The sequence below is a fragment of the Impatiens glandulifera genome, chromosome 6, assembly GCF_907164915.1.
Source record: "Impatiens glandulifera chromosome 6, dImpGla2.1, whole genome shotgun sequence".
Lineage (NCBI taxonomy): Eukaryota > Viridiplantae > Streptophyta > Magnoliopsida > Ericales > Balsaminaceae > Impatiens > Impatiens glandulifera.
This window is the reverse complement of record NC_061867.1, coordinates 48031884-48053363: the sequence shown is the minus strand read 5'-3', so window position 1 is coordinate 48053363 and position 21480 is coordinate 48031884. Positions and strand designations below refer to the sequence as shown.

Here is a 21480-nt window from a genome sequence, read left to right as displayed (position 1 = left end):
ATTTCATAGAAAATATTCATATAGAGATTCATTGCACGATATTAAAGTAAATAAATAATTTGGAGACTATGTTGAATCAATTAAACTCCAAAATAATTAAATTCTGAAATAATTTAAATAAAATGTAAAAACAATACAAATAATTCAAACAAACTAAATGTGTTAAAAATTTGAATTTTATCTATTAATTAATCTTGTTTCTTGTTTGTTAGTCTTTTATTTGTAGATAAAAAAAATCAAATATGGCCTAGGTGTAGCAAGGCACCCATACCCAAAATGAGTTCAGACTGTGGATGGACCCAAGCGCAGTAGACAAGCATCCAACCCAACGGTCAAGGCGGAATCCTAGGCAAACGAATTGAAGGGTCAATAGGCCCGTTCACAGTCAACGAATGTGAGATGCCCAATGGCGATGGGAGAACGTCGAACGCGTGACTAGCCTCATGCGTAACGTCATTTTTTTCGTGTGACGCAACATAAAACGAGTTTGTTTTTAGAAAAAGCTCAAATGATCATTTGTGGACTATTTCGAATGAATCAAGAAGGGAATGTGATCATTTCCTCAAAGCTCCTACACGAAATCAGAGACCGGAAAAGAACAACTTTCCCTATGAATTTTTGGTTTATTTTTGAGAAGTTAAAGTCGTTTATAGATTGGCTCGAGGTTGGGCTGACTTTAACACCTCCAAGAGGTTATTACGATGCGAAAATTAGAGTTAGAGAGGGAGAGCCCAGAATTCAAAATCGCTAATTCTCAAGTTTTGGAGCTTTCAAATTTTCTGAGTTTTGGAGTTAGAAGTCTCTGTTTGTCGTGCTAATAAAACGATTGGAAGAACAAATTGCATTTTAGTGTTCTAGCTTTATATTGTTCAATTGAATGATATAATTCGGTTTTAAACGAGTTATCCAATGATTCTAGATTGATTTGTACTACTAAAAATGGAACGCCCAATTTCAAAATTTTAGAATCTTTTGTGCATATTTTGTTCTTAAGTATTGAGTTTTTGGTGATTCTAAATAGGATAGACATATTTCAAATTGTTTGAGAACATCTAATATGCTTAGAAAATTATCTAAGTTTATATTAAATACCCTTAAAAGTCCTATTAAAAAATACCATACTTCCCAAAATTACAATAAACTCAAACCGAACAAGTTCTAAAAACTCGTTTTTTGGATTTTTAGAGATATTTTGGCATTTCATACCATTTTTTAAATAAATTTTTTCTATATCAAATTATTATCTTTCTAACTATCAAATCACCAATTTTATCATTTAAATTACTAAAATACCCTTTATCTAATATTTATAAATTTTGAACTTTAAATATAAAAAAAAAACATTTATATTATTCAACAAATTAAAAACTCAAAAAAAGTTATCAAACTACTAAAATAACCCTAATCAAACAATATTTTTTGGACAAAACCTTAAAAAAGACCATCAAATAATCAATTTGGAATAAACCCTAATAGAAAGTTAAAGTTAATTAATGAAAACAAACAAGAGCAAAAATAATAAGTTTATTGAGAGACATATAGGCGTACTGTACAGCCCACGTGTGTCAGAAACACGTGCGAGTAACGCCTAATAGGAGGGTTCTGTCTGGTTCTGTCTTCCCCCTCATAGAACTGTACCATCTTCTTCCTTCACCCTTTTTTTAAAATACACTGTCATCCCACCTGCCCATAAAAGACAAACCAAACATGAAATCTCTCTCTCTCTCCTTCTTTCTCTTTCTTTCTGTAATGTTCTTGGCCATTAAATTCATCATCATCATCAGAAGAAGAAGGAGCTAGTTGAAAGGTGAGGTGGGTAAACAGAGAAATTAAAAAAGAAAAAAAACCACTAGGGTTTTGCAATTCACACATTGTCAAAATGTTTGATGAAATGCCGCAAGAACATTTCCATCAATTCATAGCATCTTCTAGACCTCAGCCGTCTCCTCCTCCGCCGCCGCCGTCGACGACCACGCAACTGCCACCCTCTATCTTCTCTTCAACAACGGCCAACTTCCCACTCTTTGATCATCATCCAAACTACCCTTCTCATCTCCATTTACAATCTCAATTTCTATTACACCAATTGCATCACAAGAATGATCAAGATCATCAAAGCCAAAGCCAAAGCCAGATGATTTCATCCGGTTTGGAAATCGAGAGAGATGATCGGTGGACTAATGATGAAGTTCTTGAGCTACTTAGAATTAGATCCAACATGGAGAATTGGTTCCCTGATTTCACATGGAACCATGTTTCAAGGTAAATCTAGAAACTCTCAAGTTTTCAAAAAATGCTAAAAATTTATTGGGTTTCTTTCTTCTTCTTCTTCCCTAATGTTTGTTGCATTAGGGTTTTTCTCCAAGTATTATAATTCATTATGATTTGGTTGGAACTTGGAAGCAGGAAGCTAGCAGAGATTGGATTCAAGAGAAGTCCGGAAAAGTGCAAGGAGAAATTTGAAGAAGAAAGCCAACATTTGAGTAACAATGTCACTTACACAAAAAAATATAGATTCTTTAGTGAACTTGAAGAGATCTGTCATGTTGATCAAAACCCTCCTTTTGAAGAAGAAGAGGATCCATCAGAAGAAAATGCTCAACAAGAACAAGACAGAAGAAACCAAACAAAAGGCGAAAAGAGGAAGAGATCATCTAAGAAGAAGAAATTCAAAAAGATAAAACAATTCTTCGAAGAAATTGTTAACAAAATGTTGGTCCAACAAGAAGAACTCAACAACAAGCTTATACAAGACATGTTAAAAAGAGATGAAGAAAATATCGCAAAAGAAGAAGCTTGGAAGAAACAAGAGACCGAAAGAATCAACAAAGAGATCGAATCAAGAGCCAAAGAACACGCCATTGCCAAAGAAAGACAAGCGAAAATTATCGAATTCTTAAACAAATTCACGTCAAACTCACAAAACCCTAATCACCACAACAAACTCGAAGCCGCCTCGTCATCTTCTACCGGTCCAAACACCGAAAAGGACATCGACACAAGCAAGAGATGGCCAAGAGAAGAAGTTCTTGCTTTGATAAACCTAAGAAGTAACCATTATAGAGATGAGAAACAAGGATTAGCAAGAGGTCCATTATGGGAGAGAATCTCAAAAGGAATGTTGGATTTGGGTTACAATAGAAGTGCAAAAAGATGCAAAGAGAAATGGGAGAACATAAACAAATATTATAGGAAAACAAAGGATGCTAACAAGAAGAGGTCAGTTGATTCTAGGACTTGTCCTTATTTTCATCAACTTAGCACCTTATACAACCAAACCTCCTCCCTAGGCCAACCACCATCGGAAAACCATTCTTTAACGGAAACCAACAATGGAAATGGCATTAATGATGATTATTATGATGATCATAATGATGATGAAGAAGATCATATTGGATTGTAGGGTTTATTTATTATCTTAATTAGGTCAAGATTCTTAAGTGGGATTGTAAGAGTTTATTTGTATGTTCATGAGTGTGATTTTGATGGAGATGTATGTAACTGTTTTTTTAAGGCTGCCTTTTCAGTAGTATATCTGGTAATAGTACCTTATTTATTTTTTATTTATTTTTGTGTTGCAATAATGACAATATGATATATAGGAAGGAGTGATAGATAAATAAATAAATAAATAAATTATTGGCACCGACAGTTTCAGCCTTCAGGTTTTGAAGGTTCATGTTTAAGTTACTCCTAAACTAGTACTATTGTTTTATTAGATTATGTTATTTTAATCTCAATTTTGTTTTATTATAAAAAACAAGTAACTTGTAAGTATTGTGATTACGAAATGGGAATTAGTTGGGTATCTTTCATTGATCCCAATAAAACTATTTTCATTAATACAATATCTATTGACTCTCAAACTAGCGGGAATAAGGTCGGCTTTAGGGTAAGCTCGGCAAGTCCACGGACTAGAGCAGCCCATTTAATACAAAAAAAATAAATAAAAATTTTAGTTTTATTTATTAAATTTTTTAATATAAAAATGTGTAACTTAATAGTTTAGAATAAAAAAAATTAATTTTTAATTAGTTTGAGTTCATAAAAAAAAAAAAAAAACTTTTTATTACATAAGAATGAGAAAGTCAAAATTTGCCACTAGCAGGGAGACCTACTTAATTTGTTTATTAGCAACCTAGTGTTCATGGTCGGTATGTCATAACCTATATGTTTTTCAACATCTCTCTTATAACCTATATTTATTATTTTAATTATATAAAAATATTATTAAAATTTTAATGATATAATTATTTTTGTTTATTTAAATAGTTTTTTTACTAAAACCTTTAATTAGTTAGTTTCAAATCTTTTGATTCATTAATTAAAGAAATTAGAATTTGAAGAAAAAAATATTTTTTTTACTAAGTGATGAGAAATAAATAAATATATATTATATTAAGTTGAAATTTAAAAAAAAAACAAATTGAAAAATATATTTTTATTTAGATAGTTTCAATAATTTGGATAATCTTAATTCAATCCGAATTTAATTCAATAGATACTTAATCTAATTCGAAATAGTATTTCGGATTCGAATTGGATTGAATTTCATATTACTCCATGCTTACCCCTAACTTAGAGTACCAAGTACCAACGTTGATTGTCGGTGTAGAACGACAATTATGTCACAACTTATTTGTTTTGCAATGATCTCTCAATGATGATATTTTACGATGCATTAGATCAAAACTTAAGGTCCAACTTTTCGAAAAGATAACGTTTTGGATGATGAAAACGTTGTTTCACTTAGGGATCCTACAGGGTGAAAAGGGCCTCCACACATGTCAGATATTTAGGCCTATTTCATTTCTTGACCAAATTCAAAACCAATATTTTTAGTATCGGATTGTGTCAAAATGAACAGATATCCAACTTAATTTCAGACCAACTTACTAAAAAGTTAAATATTTGACATCATCTCGGCGGAATCTTCGCATACATATGCATCTTTTAAGCATGACTATGTTAATATTTTAGCGGAAAAAACTCTTCACACACTCTACTACGCCTCTCTGTGATAGTCTTGACGTTCAACCTTTTGTTTAGTGCTTCAAAGTCACTCATTTAATTTATGCATTACCTTCGCATAAATTTCAAGTCATACTGTTAAAACATTTCAGCCCAACTACATAAATTTAGTGTGATCACATGAGTTACAAAGTTAAAATACATCAATAATCAGCTTAAGAGACCAAAATGTTATAGCTTTTTGAAATCCAAAATGTTACAGGTTTTCCATTTCAAATTGCTTTTGGTTAAGCGGCAAATTGCTTTTGGTTAAGCGGGTGCGGTGGGTGTTGGCTAGTTTTCCATAATTAAAACAAAAAGAATAATAAACTAACATGAAAAAAATTGTCACAGAACATCAAAAATATTATCACTTACAATTTTTTTAAATATAAATTTGTTATTTGACTTTCAGTTTCCACTAAATATTAAAATTTAAACAATAACATTAACTGTATACAAATATACTATGAAGTATAAAAAAATATGGTAATAAGAACACTTTAGACTACTTGTGATGGTTAAATTTCATTTATAATTGTGTCTGAATATATTTTGTAATTTAAAATGAAAAAAAAAACTTCAAAACAAGCTCTAAGTTTAGCTTACAACATATTTGGATCCATACATAGATATAAAGTGTTTTTAGTGAGGCCATTGGATTGCTTGTATCCCCTTTAAAAAAACAAAATGCCAGTTCATATGGCAGAATGCAGAAACACAATAAACTACCAAAGAAAATCAAAGTAAGTCAGCCTGATTTTCAGAAGGAACAGGTAGAGGTGTCTCCGAAAACTTATAAGAAACGCGGTAAAGGTTTTCATATGTAGTCTTCCCTGCAACCTCAGTAACAGGAACTGCATCAGAAATCTCTTTCAATTCATCTTCTGTTAACTTCATTAACTTCAACGCACCAATGTTCTCATCAAGGTTCTTAGCCTTGGTTGTTCCTGTATAGTTTTTAACCTAACTTAAAAAATGTTGAACTAAATTATTACCAAGGAATATCGATAACTAGCAGGGTATGCTTGATTTCTCATCTTGCTTGTTTTTGTTTTCAGTACGAATCTCTTTTGCGATTCATACTCTGTTTAATTTCAACATATATATATTTTAAAAAGTAACAAAAATAACTCACTGACCAGGGATGGGTACCAAATCCTCAGCTCCTTGATGAAGAACCCATGCAAGTGCAAGTTGAATAGGAGTGCAGCCATGCTTTTTAGCCAATGTCTCTAATCTGTAATAAAAGGTTTTGTTGTGTTCCAAGTTTTGCTCTGTAAACCTGGGATGTGATAGCTGATAATAATAGTACAAGGGAAAATATGTCATTTGTTAGACCTTAACTACTATATGGTATCATGATTTCTCATCTTGATTATGTTTTTTTTTCAAATAATCTAGATCATGCCTTGACAATTTCAAAACAGGCTCAATATATGAAAAAGGCAAGCAATATAAGAATTGTACCAGAAAACTATTTGAAGGTAGAGATTCCACTACTGCCTTTCCACCAAAGAAGCCACGACCAGTCGGTGAGTATGGAACTATACCAATTCCAAGTTCCCTAACAAACCAAAAATGAATCAAGGTTCGTGTTTCATATAAGACCTTGTTTGTTGGCCTTAATAACCCACATTTAAATTAAGGTGTTCGTAGTGAGGATCCAAAACCTTAGACCTCAACTTCTTAGAGTGTTTGATGATAACCCATTATCACATCATTAATCATTTCAGATATTTTAGTCATTTAACCCAAATAGTTTATTCTTTCATCTTAAGATGTTACATCTAATTTACCAAGTGCTGAAGATGTAGAGATAGAAGGTAAGAAACCTGCAAACTGGGAGTATTTCTTCTTCAATATCACGAGTCATAAGGGAATACTCCATTTGTACAGCAGTAATGGGATGAACAGCATGAGCCCTCCTTATCGTGCTTGGGCATGCTTCAGATAATCCAATGTATTTTATTTTACCCTCTTCAACCAACTTTTTTAGTTCACCCATCTGCTCTTCAACATTTAAAATCAAATCAAATGTTTATAAGAAACTCTAAATAGACTGTCATGAACTAACTGTACTCACCGTCTCTTCAATTGGAACTGATGTATCAATTCTGTGTATGTAGTAAAGATCAATATAATCAACGTCAAGCCGCTTCAAGCTACCCTCACAACAAGAACGAACATATTCAGGAGTTCCTTTTACATGAACTTTTGTAGGTTCTATCTTGAAGATACCAAATTTTGTAGCTAATTCGATCTTTTCTCGCGGAAGTTGCTTCAGTGCCTGCACAGGGAAAATATGAAGATTTCAACTTCAAATTATGGAATTACAAGTTAAAACTGACAGACAATTACCTTTCCCAGTAAAATTTCATTGGTATGATCAACACCATACACATCTGATGTATCGAAGAAGGTAATTCCTTTACTAAATACATACTTGATCATTCCAATGCCATCTTCTTCAGTAAGAGGAGAGTTGTAAATTCCAGTAAGACCCATACAACCATAACCCATTTTTGAGACCTAATCAACCAACCATTAAGACGATGTTTAGACAAATCAAGCCACTAAGGATGCAAAATCTGAAGGTTAAGTCAGTCAGATGAAATTCTTTCAATTAATGTAATAATCGTAAGCCTAAGCTGACTGATGTTCAAACCCATCAATCAAACGATCAATACAACACAAACGTATTAGAATCGATCAGATTAAAAGGATTTGAAAATGAGAATCGGTTTCATTGCGATCTTACCTCGAGACCTTGGCTTCCAAGTTTGATTCTAGGCATTTCTATAGTTGCCATTGTTAATCTGAGACTTTCTTCCCTTCCGTTGCTTCCTTCTACCTCCACCTCTTGAGTTATAGTTAGAGATGAATCAAAATGATCTATTTAATCTAGAAGGATATGATAGTTAGACTTAGAATTGACTAATTTCATGGATAAATTTTTAAATTTTTTTTAGAATTAAATTCATAAAAGTGATGATATTAATTAGTTAATAATATAATATAATGTTTTAAAAAATCAAAATTAATAAGGGATGATTTAGATATTAAATTGCATAAATAATTTTTAAAATTAAACTTTTAATGGAATTGATCGAACTATTATGCGATTTATTGAGAATTTTCCAAATACAAACTCATTTGAGTTTTGAACAACAACGGTTGAAATAGAGTAAGTCAAACGAATCAATGTAATAATGTCGAAATAATCTTAATCAAAGATTATGAGCGGTAGTTAAAATTATCCTTAACTGATGGTTATTAAGCAGCGTCGAAAAAATGTCATGCTAAGTGAAAATAAATCATCTACATATATGCCAAAATAATGAGAAATCCATACAAATAATGAGAAGATACTTACCCGTAAGAGGTCTTCCATATGTAAAACAAAATACTTTCTTTGTAGCTTTTTTTATTATTAGAATCTGAGTTTTGAATGCATAAATTGAATTTATTTTTAAAATAATTTAATTAGATTAATAAATTTGTTGATTATATATATATATATATATATATATTTTAAACTTCCACTCAAATCCAACTATATAAAGTATTTCGATGGACCATAATTGTAATTTTCTGAAAATAAAAAACTAAATATCTTCTTTATAATCCTAGCAAAGAAAAAAAAACACAAATTTTACTAAATAGTATTCATTATTTTTAAAGTCATTTGTTTAGAAATATAAAGATACTCATCTTTTCAATTTGTATTAAATACAATTTAATTTAAATGGAATTATGACCTGAATAAAAAAACAAAATATAATAACAAAAGTACATGTTATTATTATATATTTTCTTATATTTAATATAAAATTTATTATTTTTTTCTTATGTAATATAAATTTTATTATTTCTAAACTAATAAATATTTTTAAATATATAAACATAAATTTATTTTAAATCATATATATATATATATATTAAAAAACATAAATAAATATTTAATAAAATTATTATATTTAATGATAATAGTTTGATTTTTAGGTTCTAATGCTATTAAAAAATAAAAAGAAAATAGGCATAAATTAACATAATATCGAAAATACATTTTATTAGTAAGGATGAGCATTCAAATGATATGAAGAGTCCAATTCTTACGTTCAACATATTTCACTCAAAATATATTAGTTAATGATTAAAAATATTGTTTTTTTATATAGATATACTAATTTAATTTTTATTTTTTATTTAATATTTTTTTTGAAAGTGCTATTATGTTTATTATTATATATACTAATGAAAGTATATATTTAACATAAAATTTGTTATTCTATTTATTTTTTAATTAAATTTTGTGGTTCATTACTATTTAATATTTTAACTAAGTGTTAAAATAATAAGATAATTTTTAGAATTTATAAATATAATTTTTTTTATGTATATTTGTATATAATCGTAAAATCAAAATTATTTATAAACTTATAAAAATAATAAAATTATTTAATTTTAAGAATTAATTTAATATTTGAATAGGGTGATAAAGTTTGTTATTTACATGGGGATGGAGATATGCATTAGTGAGACATCAAATCTATCACATATCATTGTAATTCAATTACATTTGTTTTTCTTAATTTGTTAGTTTTATTTTAAATAGTTGTAGTCCTCTCAAAATATATTATTTCAAACATTATAATTTATACTCAATTGATATATAAAAGTATTTATCATTAAAATATATTCATGATATAATGACACCAAATTTAGAGAATAACCAAAATATTTTTGAATAAATTATATATTTTGTTTTCAAAGATGAAATTATAGTATTTCATTGTTGATAATAAACTGTTTTGTTTTTTCCTTAATAATCAAGTAAAATTGTGGATTGAGGCTTGATTTATACATTTTTTTAGTTAAAATGTTTTAGTTGAAGTGTATTAATTACTTGGAATATTTCAAAAATTAATTATAAATGACTTGAAGACAAAATATAGAAAAGATTAAAATGTAACATTATTATTATTATTATTATTATTATTATTATTATTATTATTATTATTATTATTGAGGAGTGATTTTAGATCAAGAAGTTGGTCAACTGAATCGGGATGTAGTCTCATGGCCGATTGAGTCTAGCAATGAGGGAGACAGGAGGGGGCGTTTCGGGATTTGGAAATCCAGGATTCTTTGGGACTGGCAGTGAGGGTGATCCAGGATTCCTTGAGACTGGCAGTGAAGGTGGTCCAGGATTAGGAAATCCCGGATTCTTTGGGATGGGTAGAGACGGTGGTCCGAGATTTGGTAGTCTTGGAGTTGGGACTGGCAACGATGGAGGATCGGGATTTAAACCCGAAAGGGTTGGGATTGGTAGTGAGGGTGACTTGAGATTTGGTAGTTTCGGGTCATTTGGGACCGGCGACAAGGGAAGATCGGGGTTTTCCGTTCCTGGGAAGGTTGGGTCTTGTATTGAGGGTGACTCGGGATTTGGTAGTTTCGGGTCATTTGGGACTGGCGACAAGGGAAGATCGGGGTTTTCCGTTCCTGGGAAGGTTGGGTCTTGTATTGAGGGTGACTCGGGATTTGGTAGTTTCGGGTCATTTGGGACTGGCGACGAGGAAAGATCAGGGTTTTCCGTTCCTGGGAAGGTTGGGTCTTGTATTGAGGGTGATTCTGGATTTGGTAGTTTATGGTCATTTGGGACTGGCGACGAGGGAAGATCGGGGTTTTCCGTTCCTGGGAAGGTTGGGTCTTGTATTGAGGGTGACTCTGGATTTGGTAGTTTCGGGTCATTTTGGAATGGCGACAAGGGAAGATCAGGGTTTTCCGTTCCTGGGAAGGTTGGGTCTTGTATTGAGGGTGACTCAAGATTTGGTAGTTCCGGGTCATTTGGGACTGGAGACGAGGGAAGATCGGGGTTTTCTGTTCCTGGGAAGGTTGGGTCTTGTATTGAGGGTGACTCTGGATTTGGTAGTTTCGGGTCATTTGGGACTGGCGACGAGGGAAGATCGGGATTTTCCGTTCCTGGGAAGGTTGGGTCTTGTATTGAGGGTGACTTAGGATTTGGTAGTTTAGGGTCATTTGGGACTGGCGACGAGGGAAGATCGGGGTTTTCCGTTCCTGGGAAGGTTGGGACTTGTATTGAGGGTGACTCGGGATTTGGTTGTTTTGGGTCAATTGGGACTGGTGACGATGGAAGATTGGGGTTTTTCATTCCCGGTAAAGTTGGGTCTGGTAGGGAAGGTGTTTCGGGATTCGGTTGTCTTGAGCCAATTGGAACTGGAAATGCGGGAAGATCAGGGTTTCCCTTATCTGGAGTTGGGTCTGGTAGAGAGGGTGACTTGGGATTTGGTAGTCCCCAGCTATTTGGGACTGGTATTGACGGTGAGTTGGGCGTTGGTAGATCTGGATCTACCGTTTGGGCTAAACGAGCCTCACCTAATTGTATCAACTAGATAGTAAAAAGGAACCAAATAACAAGGTGAGAAGATGATGAGGCCATTGTTTTAGTCTATTAATGGTTTATTTGTAAGTAGAATAGTGAAATATTTATATAGACCACTAGTAAGGTATACTATTAATATTTTATTTATTTATTTGATAAATAGTTAATTTATCCTAGATTTAAATTAATATCACATTTAACGTGATATTATCTATTTATTGCACAAATCGTTCAAGTGGCTTAAAATAGAAGAATGGTCTTTAAGAGATAAGAAAAAAACTTAATTGATTATCCTTTAAAACTTTTTAAGTTGAAGAGAATGTATCAAATATTATAAGCGATTATTATAATTATTCTTAGTCGAAGTTGATAATCAACGTTTGAAAATATCTTGTTAAATGATAATGAATAATTTACTTATATAACTGAAATAGTAAAAAACTCGTACAAATAATGGGATGATAAATGTAAGAAATTCTTCATATGAAAGATAATTTCGTTCAGAATGGACTTGGAAAAAATTACCAACACAATAGGAGGATACGAGTAGAAAACAACCTATCAACGATTGAAAATATTATTCATATTACAAAAATTCGAGATGAAAACTTATATTCAAGTAATAAGATGTCGAACCGAACAAAGTGCAATATAACTTAAATACGAGTCATTAAAATATAAATGGGACTAAGAAGCTAAAAAAAATTAACTCTTTAACTTTTTTTTCCTGCCTTAAACAAACTTAATATAAAGAGATATTAATAGATATCTTATTAGTCAAATGCATAATCTAAAACATGTAATCAGAATCTGAGTTTGAATGCATGCAGAGTAATGATAGAGAGCGGGAATTTTGTGTTATGAATGTTGTCGGAAATGATGTGCCAACACGTGATTAGACTTGAAAAATGAAATTTTTCTCTCATATTAGATTTAAGTTCAATTATGTGTTGGCATATCATTACCGACACCATTCATGACATCAAATTCCCGCTCTCTATAATAATGCTTATTTTGAATTTTTTTGGTTTGTCGGGTCAAGAGTTATGATAAATTTAGATATATATATATATATGTGTGTGTGTGTGTATGTGTGTGTTTGAGTAAATGAATACTTGGGTCGGATCGTGGGTTCACCCACTAAAAAAATTGAAACGGTTAAAAATAAAATTAAAAATGTTATACGTATGTTTTGAACTTGCAACATAATAAAACATATATAACATTAGCCAAGTTTGGTTGAGATGTGGTTTGTCGAGGGATAATAGGCCGATACCATTTAAGAGTGGTTAAAAAATATGAATCAAATATTTGATTGACCAAAGTGTGAGATCACGAGGTTAAATGTCGATTGAGATTTGTGGTTTATTTTCTTAGGGATTAAAGACGTGTTAAAGTGATTGTGATGTGCTTTATCGAAAGATAAAAGGTCGATAACAAAGGATCGTGAATTCACGGGATTAGAGGACTATTGAGATAGGTGGTTGGTTTGTTGAAGGATAATAGGCATGTGAAACTATTATTGAGATTGTTGGTTGGTTTTCCGAGTAATAAGAGGCGTTTGAAAATTTGATTGAGATTTGTGGTTAGTTTGCCAAGGGATAAAAGACTTGTGAACATATGATTGGAATTGGTGGTTGGTTTACCGACGGATAAGAGGCGTGTAAAAGTGTGATTGAGATTGATGGTTGGTTTGTCTAGGGATAAAAGACTTGTGAAGGTGCGATTGAGACGTGGCTTGCAAATGAATAAGAGACTAGTAATAAATGATTGTGAGGTAACGAGATTAGAGATCAATTGAGATTGGTGGTTGGTTTGTCGAGGGATAAAAGATGTGTGAAAGTGTGATTGAGATTGGAGGTTGGGTTGTCGAGGAATAAGAGGCGTGTGAAAGTGTGATTTGGATTTGTAGTTGGTTTATCGATAAATAAGAGGCGGTAACATGAAGATTGGTGGTTAGATTTCCAAAGGATAAAATGTTGGTAACAAAGAATCGTAAAGTCACAAAATTAGAATTCGATTTGGATTAGTTTTTGGTTTGCCGAGTGATCGGAGGAATGTAAGTGTGAAAGTGTGAGGTTATGAGATCAGAGGTCGTTGGTGATTGATAATTGGTTTACCGATGAATATGAGGTTGTTAACATTAGAATTTGTGGTTGGTTTGTCGAGGGATAATAAGTCGATTCAAGTCGGTGGTTGGTTTCCCGAGAGATAAGATGCGTGGAAAAATGTTTTTTATAGTAAAAAAATATTTTTAGTTATTAATAAAGAGTGAAATATTATTTGTGAATTTTATAAATAAAAAAATTTGATATTAATTAGGATAGTTAGACTTAGAATTGACTAATTTCATGGATAAATTTTAATTTTTTTTTAGGTAAGAAATTATTTCTTATTAAATTTATAAAAGTTATGATATTAATTAGTTAATAATATAATATAAAATTTAAAAAAATCAAAATTAATAATGAATGATTTAGATATTAAATTGCATAAATAATTTTTAAAACTAAACTTACAACAATTATGCGATTTATTGAGGATTTTTCAAATACAAACTCATTTGAATTTTGAACAATGACGGTTGAAATAGAGTAAGTCGAACGAATCAATGTAATAATGTCAAAATAATCTTTATCAAAGATTTTGAGCGGTATATAAAATTATCCTTAACCGATGGTTATTAAGCAGCGCCGGAAAAATGTCATGCTAAGTGAAAATAAATCATCTACATATATGCCAAAATAATGAGAAATTCATACAAATAATGAAAATTTAAGAATAGAGTTATTTTGTTCTTTGTAGCTTTCTTTTATGATTAGAATATGAGTTTTGAATGCATAAAGTGAATAAATATATTTATTCTCAAAATAATTTAATTAGATTAAAAAGTTTGTTGATTATATATATATATATATATATATATATATATATATATATATATATATATATTAAACTTCCACTCAAATTCAACTATATAAAGTATTTCGATGGACCATAATTGTAATTTTTCTGAAAATAAAAAACTAAATATCTTCTTTATAATCCTAGCAAAGAAAAAAAGGACACAAATTTTACTAAATAGTATTCATTATTTTTAAAGTCATTTGTTTAGAAATATAAAGATAGACTCATCTTTTCAATTTGTATTAAATACAATTTAATTTAAATGGAATTATGACCTGAATAAAAAATCAAAATATAATAACAAAAGTACATGTTATTATTATATATTTTCTTATATTTAATATAAAAATTATTATTTTTTTCTTATGTAATATAAATTTTATTATTTCTAAACTAATAAATATTTTTAAATATATAAACATAAATTTATTTTAAATCATATATATATATATATATATTAAAAAACATAAATAAATATTTAATAAAATTATTATATTTAATGATAATAGTTTGATTTTTAGGTTCTAATGCTATTAAAAAATAAAAAGAAAATAGGCATAAATTAACATAATATCGAAAATACATTTTATTAGTAAGGATGAGCATTCAAATGATATGAAGAGTCCAATTCTTACATTCAACATATTTCACTCAAAATATATTAGTTAATGATTAAAAATATTGTTTTTCTTATATAGATATACTAATTTAATTTTTATTTTTTATTTAATATTTTTTTTGAAAGTGCTATTATGTTTATTATTATATATACTAATGAAAGTATATATTTAACATAAAATTTGTTATTCTATTTATTTTTTAATTAAATTTTGTGGTTCATTACTATTTAATATTTTAACTAAGTGTTAAAATAATAAGATAATTTTTAGAATTTATAAATATAATTTTTTTTTATGTATATTTGTATATAATCGTAAAATCAAAATTATTTATAAACTTATAAAAATAATAAAATTATTTAATTTTAAGAATTAATTTAATATTTGAATAGGGTGATAAAGTTTGTTATTTACATGGGGATGGAGATATGCATTAGTGAGACATCAAATCTATCACATATCATTGTAATTCAATTACATTTGTTTTTCTTAAATTGTTAGTTTTATTTTAAATAGTTGTAGTCCTCTCAAAATATATTATTTCAAACTTTATAATTTATACTCAATTGATATATAAAAGTATTTATCATTAAAAATATTCATGATATAATGACACCAAATTTAGAGAATAACCAAAATATTTTTGAATAAATTATATATTTTGTTTTCAAAGATGAAATTATAGTATTTCATTGTTGATAATAAACTGTTTTGTTTTTTCCTTAATAATCAAGTGAAATTGTGGATTGAGGCTTGATTTATACATTTTTTTAGTTAAAATGTTTTAGTTGAAGTGTATTAATTACTTGGAATATTTCAAAAATTAATTATAAATGCCTTGAAGACAAAATATAGAAAAGATTAAAATGTAACATTATTACAAAAAAGTAGAAGGATATTATTATTATTATTATTATTATTATTATTATTATTATTATTATCCGCGAGGTGTGAGGAGTGATTTTAGATCAAGAAGTTGGTCAACTGAATCGGGATGTAGTCTCATGGCCGATTGAGTCTAGCAATGAGGGAGACAGGAGGGGGCGATTCGGGATTTGGAAATCCAGGATTCTTTGGGACTGGCAGTGAGGGTGATCCAGGATTCCTTGAGACTGGCAGTGAAGGTGGTCCAGGATTAGGAAATCCCGAATTCTTTGGGATGGGTAGAGACGGTGGTCCGAGATTTGGTAGTCTTGGAGTTGGGACTGGCAACGATGGAGGATCGGGTTTTAAACCCGGAAGGGTTGGGGTTGGTAGTGAGGGTGACTTGAGATTTGGTAGTTTCGGGTCATTTGGGACCGGCGACAAGGGAAGATCGGGGTTTTCCGTTCCTGGGAAGGTTGGGTCTTGTACTGAGGGTGACTCGGGATTTGGTAGTTTCGGGTCATTTGGGACTGGCGACAAGGGAAGATCGGGGTTTTCCGTTCCTGGGAAGGTTGGGTCTTGTATTGAGGGTGACTCGGGATTTGGTAGTTTCGGGTCATTTGGGACTGGCGACGAGGGAAGATCAGGGTTTTCCGTTCCTGGGAAGGTTGGGTCTTGTATTGAGGGTGATTCTGGATTTGGTAGTTTAGGGTCATTTGGGACTGGCGACGAGGGAAGATCGGGGTTTTCCGTTCCTGGGAAGGTTGGGTCTTGTATTGAGGGTGACTCTGGATTTGGTAGTTTCGGGTCATTTTGGAATGGCGACAAGGGAAGATCAGGGTTTTCCGTTACTGGGAAGGTTGGGTCTTGTATTGAGGATGACTCAGGATTTGGTAGTTCCGGGTCATTTGGGACTGGAGACGAGGGAAGATCGGGGTTTTCTGTTCCTGGGAAGGTTGGGTCTTGTATTGAGGGTGACTCTGGATTTGGTAGTTTCGGGTCATTTGGGACTGGCGACGAGGGAAGATCGGGATTTTCCGTTCCTGGGAAGGTTGGGTCTTGTATTGAGGGTGACTCTGGATTTGGTAGTTTCGGGTCATTTTGGAATGGCGACAAGGGAAGATCAGGGTTTTCCGTTCCTGGGAAGGTTGGGTCTTGTATTGAGGATGACTCAGGATTTGGTAGTTCCGGGTCATTTGGGACTGGAGACGAGGGAAGATCGGGGTTTTCTGTTCCTGGGAAGGTTGGGTCTTGTATTGAGGGTGACTCTGGATTTGGTAGTTTCGGGTCATTTGGGACTGGCGACGAGGGAAGATCGGGATTTTCCGTTCCTGGGAAGGTTGGGTCTTGTATTGAGGGTGACTTAGGATTTGGTAGTTTAGGGTCATTTGGGACTGGCGACGAGGGAAGATCGGAGTTTTCCGTTCCTGGGAAGGTTGGGACTTGTATTGAGGGTGACTCGGGATTTGGTTGTTTTGGGTCAATTGGGACTGGTGACGATGGAAGATTGGGATTTTGCATTCCCGGTAAAGTTGGGTCTGGTAGGGAGGGTGTTTCGGGATTCGGTTGTCTTGAGCCAATTGGAACTGGAAATGCGGGAAGATCAGGGTTTCCCGTATCTGGAGTTGGGTCTGGTAGAGAGGGTGACTTGGGATTTGGTAGTCCCCGACTATTTGGGACTGGTATTGACGGTGAGTTGGGCGTTGGTAGATCTGGATCTACCGTTCGGGCTAAACGAGCCTCACCTAATTGTATCAACGTGATAGTAAAAAGGAACCAAATAACAAGGTGAGAAGATGATGAGGCCATTGTTTTAGTCTATTAATGGTTTATTTGTAAGTAGAATAGTGAAATGTTTATATAGACCACTAGTAAGGTATACTATTAATATTTTATTTATTTATTTGATAAATAGTTAATTTATCCTAGATTTAAATTAATATCACATTTAATGTGATATTATCTATTTATTGCACAAGTCTTTCAAGTGGCTTAAAATAGAAGAAGGGTCTTTAAGAGATAAAAAAAACTTAATTGATTATCCTTTAGAACTTTTTAAGTTGAAGAGAATGTATCAAATATTTAAGCGATTATTAAAATTATTCTTAGTCGAAGTTGATAATCAACGTTTGAAAATATCTTGTTAAATGATAATGAATAATTTACTTATATAACTGAAATAGTATAAAACTTGTACAAATAATGGGATGATAAATGTAAGAAATTCTTCATATGAAAGATAATTTCGTTCGGAATGGACTTGGAAAAAATTACCAACACAATAGGAGGATACGAGTAAAAAACAACCTATCAACGATTGGAAATATTATTCATATTACAAAAATTCGAGATGAAAACTTATATTCAAATAATAAGATGTCGAACCTAAAATATGTAATCAGAATCTGAGTTTGAATGCATGCAGAGTAATGATAGGGAGTGAGAATTTTGTGTTATGAATGTTGTCGGGAATGATATGGCAACACGTGATTGGACTTAAAAAATGAAATTTCTCTCTTATATTAGATTTAAATTCAATTATGTGTTGGCATATCATTCCCGACACTATTCATGACATCAAAATCCCACTCTTTATAATTACTCTAAACTTAATATATATATATATATACTTTTTTAAATCTCAATGTAATCTATATATATAATAATGCTTCATTTGAATTTTTTTGGTTTGTCAGGTTAATTTGGATATATATATGTGAGAGTAAATGGATACTTGGGTCGGTATCGTTGGTTAACAATCTATAAACTTGAAACGTTTAAAAATAAAATTAAAAATGATATAGGTATGTTTTGAACTTACAATATAACAAAACAAGTACAACTCTTTAACCAACTAAGTTAATAAGACTTTATATTTTAAATTTAACACTAAATTTGATGAACGTGGGACATTCTTACAATATAAGTTCAACCTTTTAACTTGTAATATATATATATGTATGTGTGTGTGAGAGAGAGTAATTGAATACTTGAGTCGGATCGTGGGTTGACCCACCAAAAAATTGAAACGGTTAAAAATAAAATTAAAAATGCTATATGTATGTTTTGAACTTATCAACTCAAATATGAGTAATGAAAAGAAAACAAGGCACCCTCCAATGCTAAAAAAACAATCGAAGTTTTAGCATCAGAGGAGCAAAAAACAAATCGTCCATTGAATGTGAAAGGTACCGAACAAAACTATGTTTTAGCTGAAGAATATACAAGAACATGGCCTTGTAAAAACAAGAACAATCCAAAGATTTCTAGTACGCACTAAACATCCTCTTCTAATATTGGAACTTCGTCGCCATTCTCGAGGATGAGGGCACTTCTCCTGCAGTCGAATGACTTGACAACGTATCGAGAGAATTCGACTGTGCATTTTGAGATGACAAGTGAAAGCAGCCCTCCAAAGTCAATGGTCTTCACGACCTCTTTTTGTTCATCCGACAATTATTGAACGAGATTGTAAAGGTCACTTGCCAAAGTCCTCGTCATGAAAAGGTATCGAGTAAACTTTTGCCTTTTGAGGGCAGGTTGACAATCTCCAAATTCAGTGACAGTTGTGTCAAGTGGAACCAGATCCATGTCTTCCGGTGACCTTTGAGATCCACTACTTGAGGGTAGGTTGACAATCTTCGTCATTTCTCCACCCTATCCTCTTATTTTTCCACCCACTTGCTCGCCTTATCCTCGTCTTCAATAGACCTATGCCTATTAACCTTATCTTCCCATAGAACTAGGCTGACACAAATAGGATATAATTTATGAATAAGATCTCTGATGATCAAATTGGAATTGAATTGAGCTACCTCTTCCAGATCATCAAACAAACATCACATATTACAGTCGAAATCAAGGATTCAAATTCCGGCCAAGAACTAGTTTGAAAACCTTCTCCGACGATCAAACTTTTGATCCAGGCTTCTGGAAAGCTTCCAATACATCCAAGGAGTGTTCTCCAACTGTTTGTAAGCATCCAGATCCTTTGAATTTCAATTAGTGATTGAAAATTGAGTTTTACCATGTTTGATCGGTTTGATCTGTTATAGGGTTTTTAATTACGAGATTTCTTTATTTAGAATCATTCCCTAGATGTTATATGAACTTTTTGTTGAAAGAATTTTGATAAAATCAACCTTAAACTAAAAAAACAAAAATTTGAATTGAAATTCTGGATTTTTGAAAATTCATGTTCTTGAGTTTTAATCTTGTTGTTTTTATTCAAATAGCTGTTAAACATGTTTGTAAACATGTTAGGATGATTTATAAGTCACTGTAACATCATCCCAATCATGTTTGATTAAATTGAAATTTTGAAAAAAAAGAGTTTGAATTTCATCTTTAAAAGTTGTTACAGTGATGCTATGATGTTCTTGTTTTGGTTGTGTTCAACTATGTTCATCATTTCAAAGCTAATGGAACAAGTATTAAGCCTTGAAATGACCTAATTCAAAAGATCTCAATTTTTGACCTAAAAATGGTTTTTAGAAATTGATCTTTGTAGAAATCGATTGATCGTGATTAGTGTTATGACTTTTGTTCTCCATAATCATATGAATCATCTGCAAATTACAGATCATGATTCCATGATCAATATAAAAAATTATAGCTTCTGCAATTCTTGACCAATTCAAGAAAACTTGGTTCTCGATGACCGAGTCTTGTAGAACTTGGACCAAGAAATAGGATCGGTGATCTTCGGTCCGGACCAAGGCCAATGACCGATGTTCTTGAGTCAGGACCGAGACCGATGCCCGATATTCTTGAGTTAGGATCGAGACTCAATATCAGTGTTCTTGAGCAAGGACTAAGGAATCCGACCGAGATTTTTTAACCTCGGATTGAGAGGTCTGACTAGGGACCGATCCTCCTAAGTCCTTGACCGATAAAACTTGAACTAGGACCAAGCTTCCCAAGCCTAGGACCGAACATCATGAGTTCAGGACCGAGTCTTCTGAACCTTATGACCGAGCTCTCTAGTCCCTCCATCAGTAGGACGAGTTCAAGATTGAGCCTCTCGAACCCAGGACCGAGCTCTCTGGTCTCTTGACCCATGGTCCCAAGCCCTGATCCAGACCACCCCGGTCTGGACCGAGCCCAAATCACCAAAACCGAACCCAGACCCTTGGACTCCGGTCCTAAGGCCTGTTTTATTCCACTTTTTAAAACCCAAAATTATTTTTATAATTTTGGAACCCCCAATCCCTTTTCAAATAATCCCGAAAGGTCATAAAATGATATTTAAATATTTTCAGGATATTTCCTAAACCAATATTTTAGCTAAGGTCTCGTTTAAAATTTACATTTAAATTCTAACACTTTTTTGATATTCTTTAGTGTAGAATTATCTCTCTATCTTCATTGGAAATTTGGAAGGAAATATGGAAAGTCAAATAATTCGAGAATAAAATATTATCAGTAGCAAATCAATTAGACTAATTGATTTACTAATTGATTGAAATCTGCTACTGATTAACAAATCAATTATAATTCATATGATTTTAATTGATTCATTGTTTAAATTATTTCCTTTCCTGTAAATGTAATTTTCATTATTTAAACTAGACTTCTTATGTAATGAAGACAAACAATACACAATCAATACAATTATCTACATATTTTCTTTCTCAAATTTCTACATTTAGAGTTTTTACTCAGTATTATATC

The 21480-nt window shown here is 31.8% G+C and overlaps 4 protein-coding genes across 5 annotated transcripts; 3 read left to right on the top strand and 1 right to left on the bottom strand.

The window, feature by feature from the left end:
* The first annotated feature begins 1665 nt into the window (after nucleotides 1-1665).
* On the top strand, nucleotides 1666-3570 carry LOC124942112 (trihelix transcription factor GTL2-like). 2 transcript variants are annotated; one of them, XM_047482536.1, is made up of 2 exons: nucleotides 1666-2262; nucleotides 2404-3570. In XM_047482536.1, the coding sequence occupies exons 1-2, from the start codon at nucleotides 1880-1882 to the stop codon at nucleotides 3401-3403; spliced, it is 1383 nt and encodes a 460-aa protein (XP_047338492.1). In that variant the 5' UTR covers nucleotides 1666-1879; the 3' UTR covers nucleotides 3404-3570. The 2 variants fall into 2 exon arrangements, with proteins under 2 accessions (XP_047338492.1, XP_047338493.1); XM_047482537.1 differs by having other exon boundaries at nucleotides 1668-2262; nucleotides 2407-3570.
* A 2005-nt stretch (nucleotides 3571-5575) lies between these two features.
* On the bottom strand, nucleotides 5576-7906 carry LOC124942129 (perakine reductase-like). The gene is made up of 7 exons (XM_047482555.1): nucleotides 7772-7906; nucleotides 7372-7542; nucleotides 7097-7300; nucleotides 6846-7018; nucleotides 6481-6577; nucleotides 6153-6309; nucleotides 5576-5960 (listed from the first exon to the last, which is right to left on the bottom strand). The coding sequence occupies exons 1-7, from the start codon at nucleotides 7820-7822 to the stop codon at nucleotides 5752-5754; spliced, it is 1062 nt and encodes a 353-aa protein (XP_047338511.1). The 5' UTR covers nucleotides 7823-7906; the 3' UTR covers nucleotides 5576-5751.
* Nucleotides 7907-10112: 2206 nt separating this feature from the next.
* Nucleotides 10113-11426, top strand: LOC124943721 (uncharacterized PE-PGRS family protein PE_PGRS10-like). Its single transcript, XM_047484196.1, has one exon. It carries the CDS (start codon nucleotides 10113-10115, stop codon nucleotides 11424-11426), a length of 1314 nt encoding a protein of 437 aa, XP_047340152.1.
* A 4541-nt stretch (nucleotides 11427-15967) lies between these two features.
* On the top strand, nucleotides 15968-17599 carry LOC124943720 (uncharacterized PE-PGRS family protein PE_PGRS54-like). Its single transcript, XM_047484195.1, has one exon. It carries the CDS (start codon nucleotides 15968-15970, stop codon nucleotides 17597-17599), a length of 1632 nt encoding a protein of 543 aa, XP_047340151.1.
* Nucleotides 17600-21480: the final 3881 nt, after the last annotated feature.

Bases quoted from the DNA above. Each gene is read 5' to 3' on its own strand.
- LOC124942112 (XM_047482536.1), top strand. From the start codon at position 1,880: ATGTTTGATGAAATGCCGCAAGAACATTTCCATCAATTCATAGCATCT. The intron at 2,263-2,403 runs GTAAATCTAGAA...GGAACTTGGAAG, and splicing joins ACATGGAACCATGTTTCAAG to CAGGAAGCTAGCAGAGATTG.
- LOC124942129 (XM_047482555.1), bottom strand. From the start codon at position 7,822: ATGGCAACTATAGAAATGCCTAGAATCAAACTTGGAAGCCAAGGTCTC. The intron at 7,301-7,371 runs GTAATTGTCTGT...TTCCCTGTGCAG, and splicing joins ATGAAATTTTACTGGGAAAG to GCACTGAAGCAACTTCCGCG. The intron at 6,578-6,845 runs GTTTCTTACCTT...TTGGTTTGTTAG, and splicing joins GAAATACTCCCAGTTTGCAG to GGAACTTGGAATTGGTATAG.
- LOC124943721 (XM_047484196.1), top strand. From the start codon at position 10,113: ATGAGGGAGACAGGAGGGGGCGTTTCGGGATTTGGAAATCCAGGATTC.
- LOC124943720 (XM_047484195.1), top strand. From the start codon at position 15,968: ATGAGGGAGACAGGAGGGGGCGATTCGGGATTTGGAAATCCAGGATTC.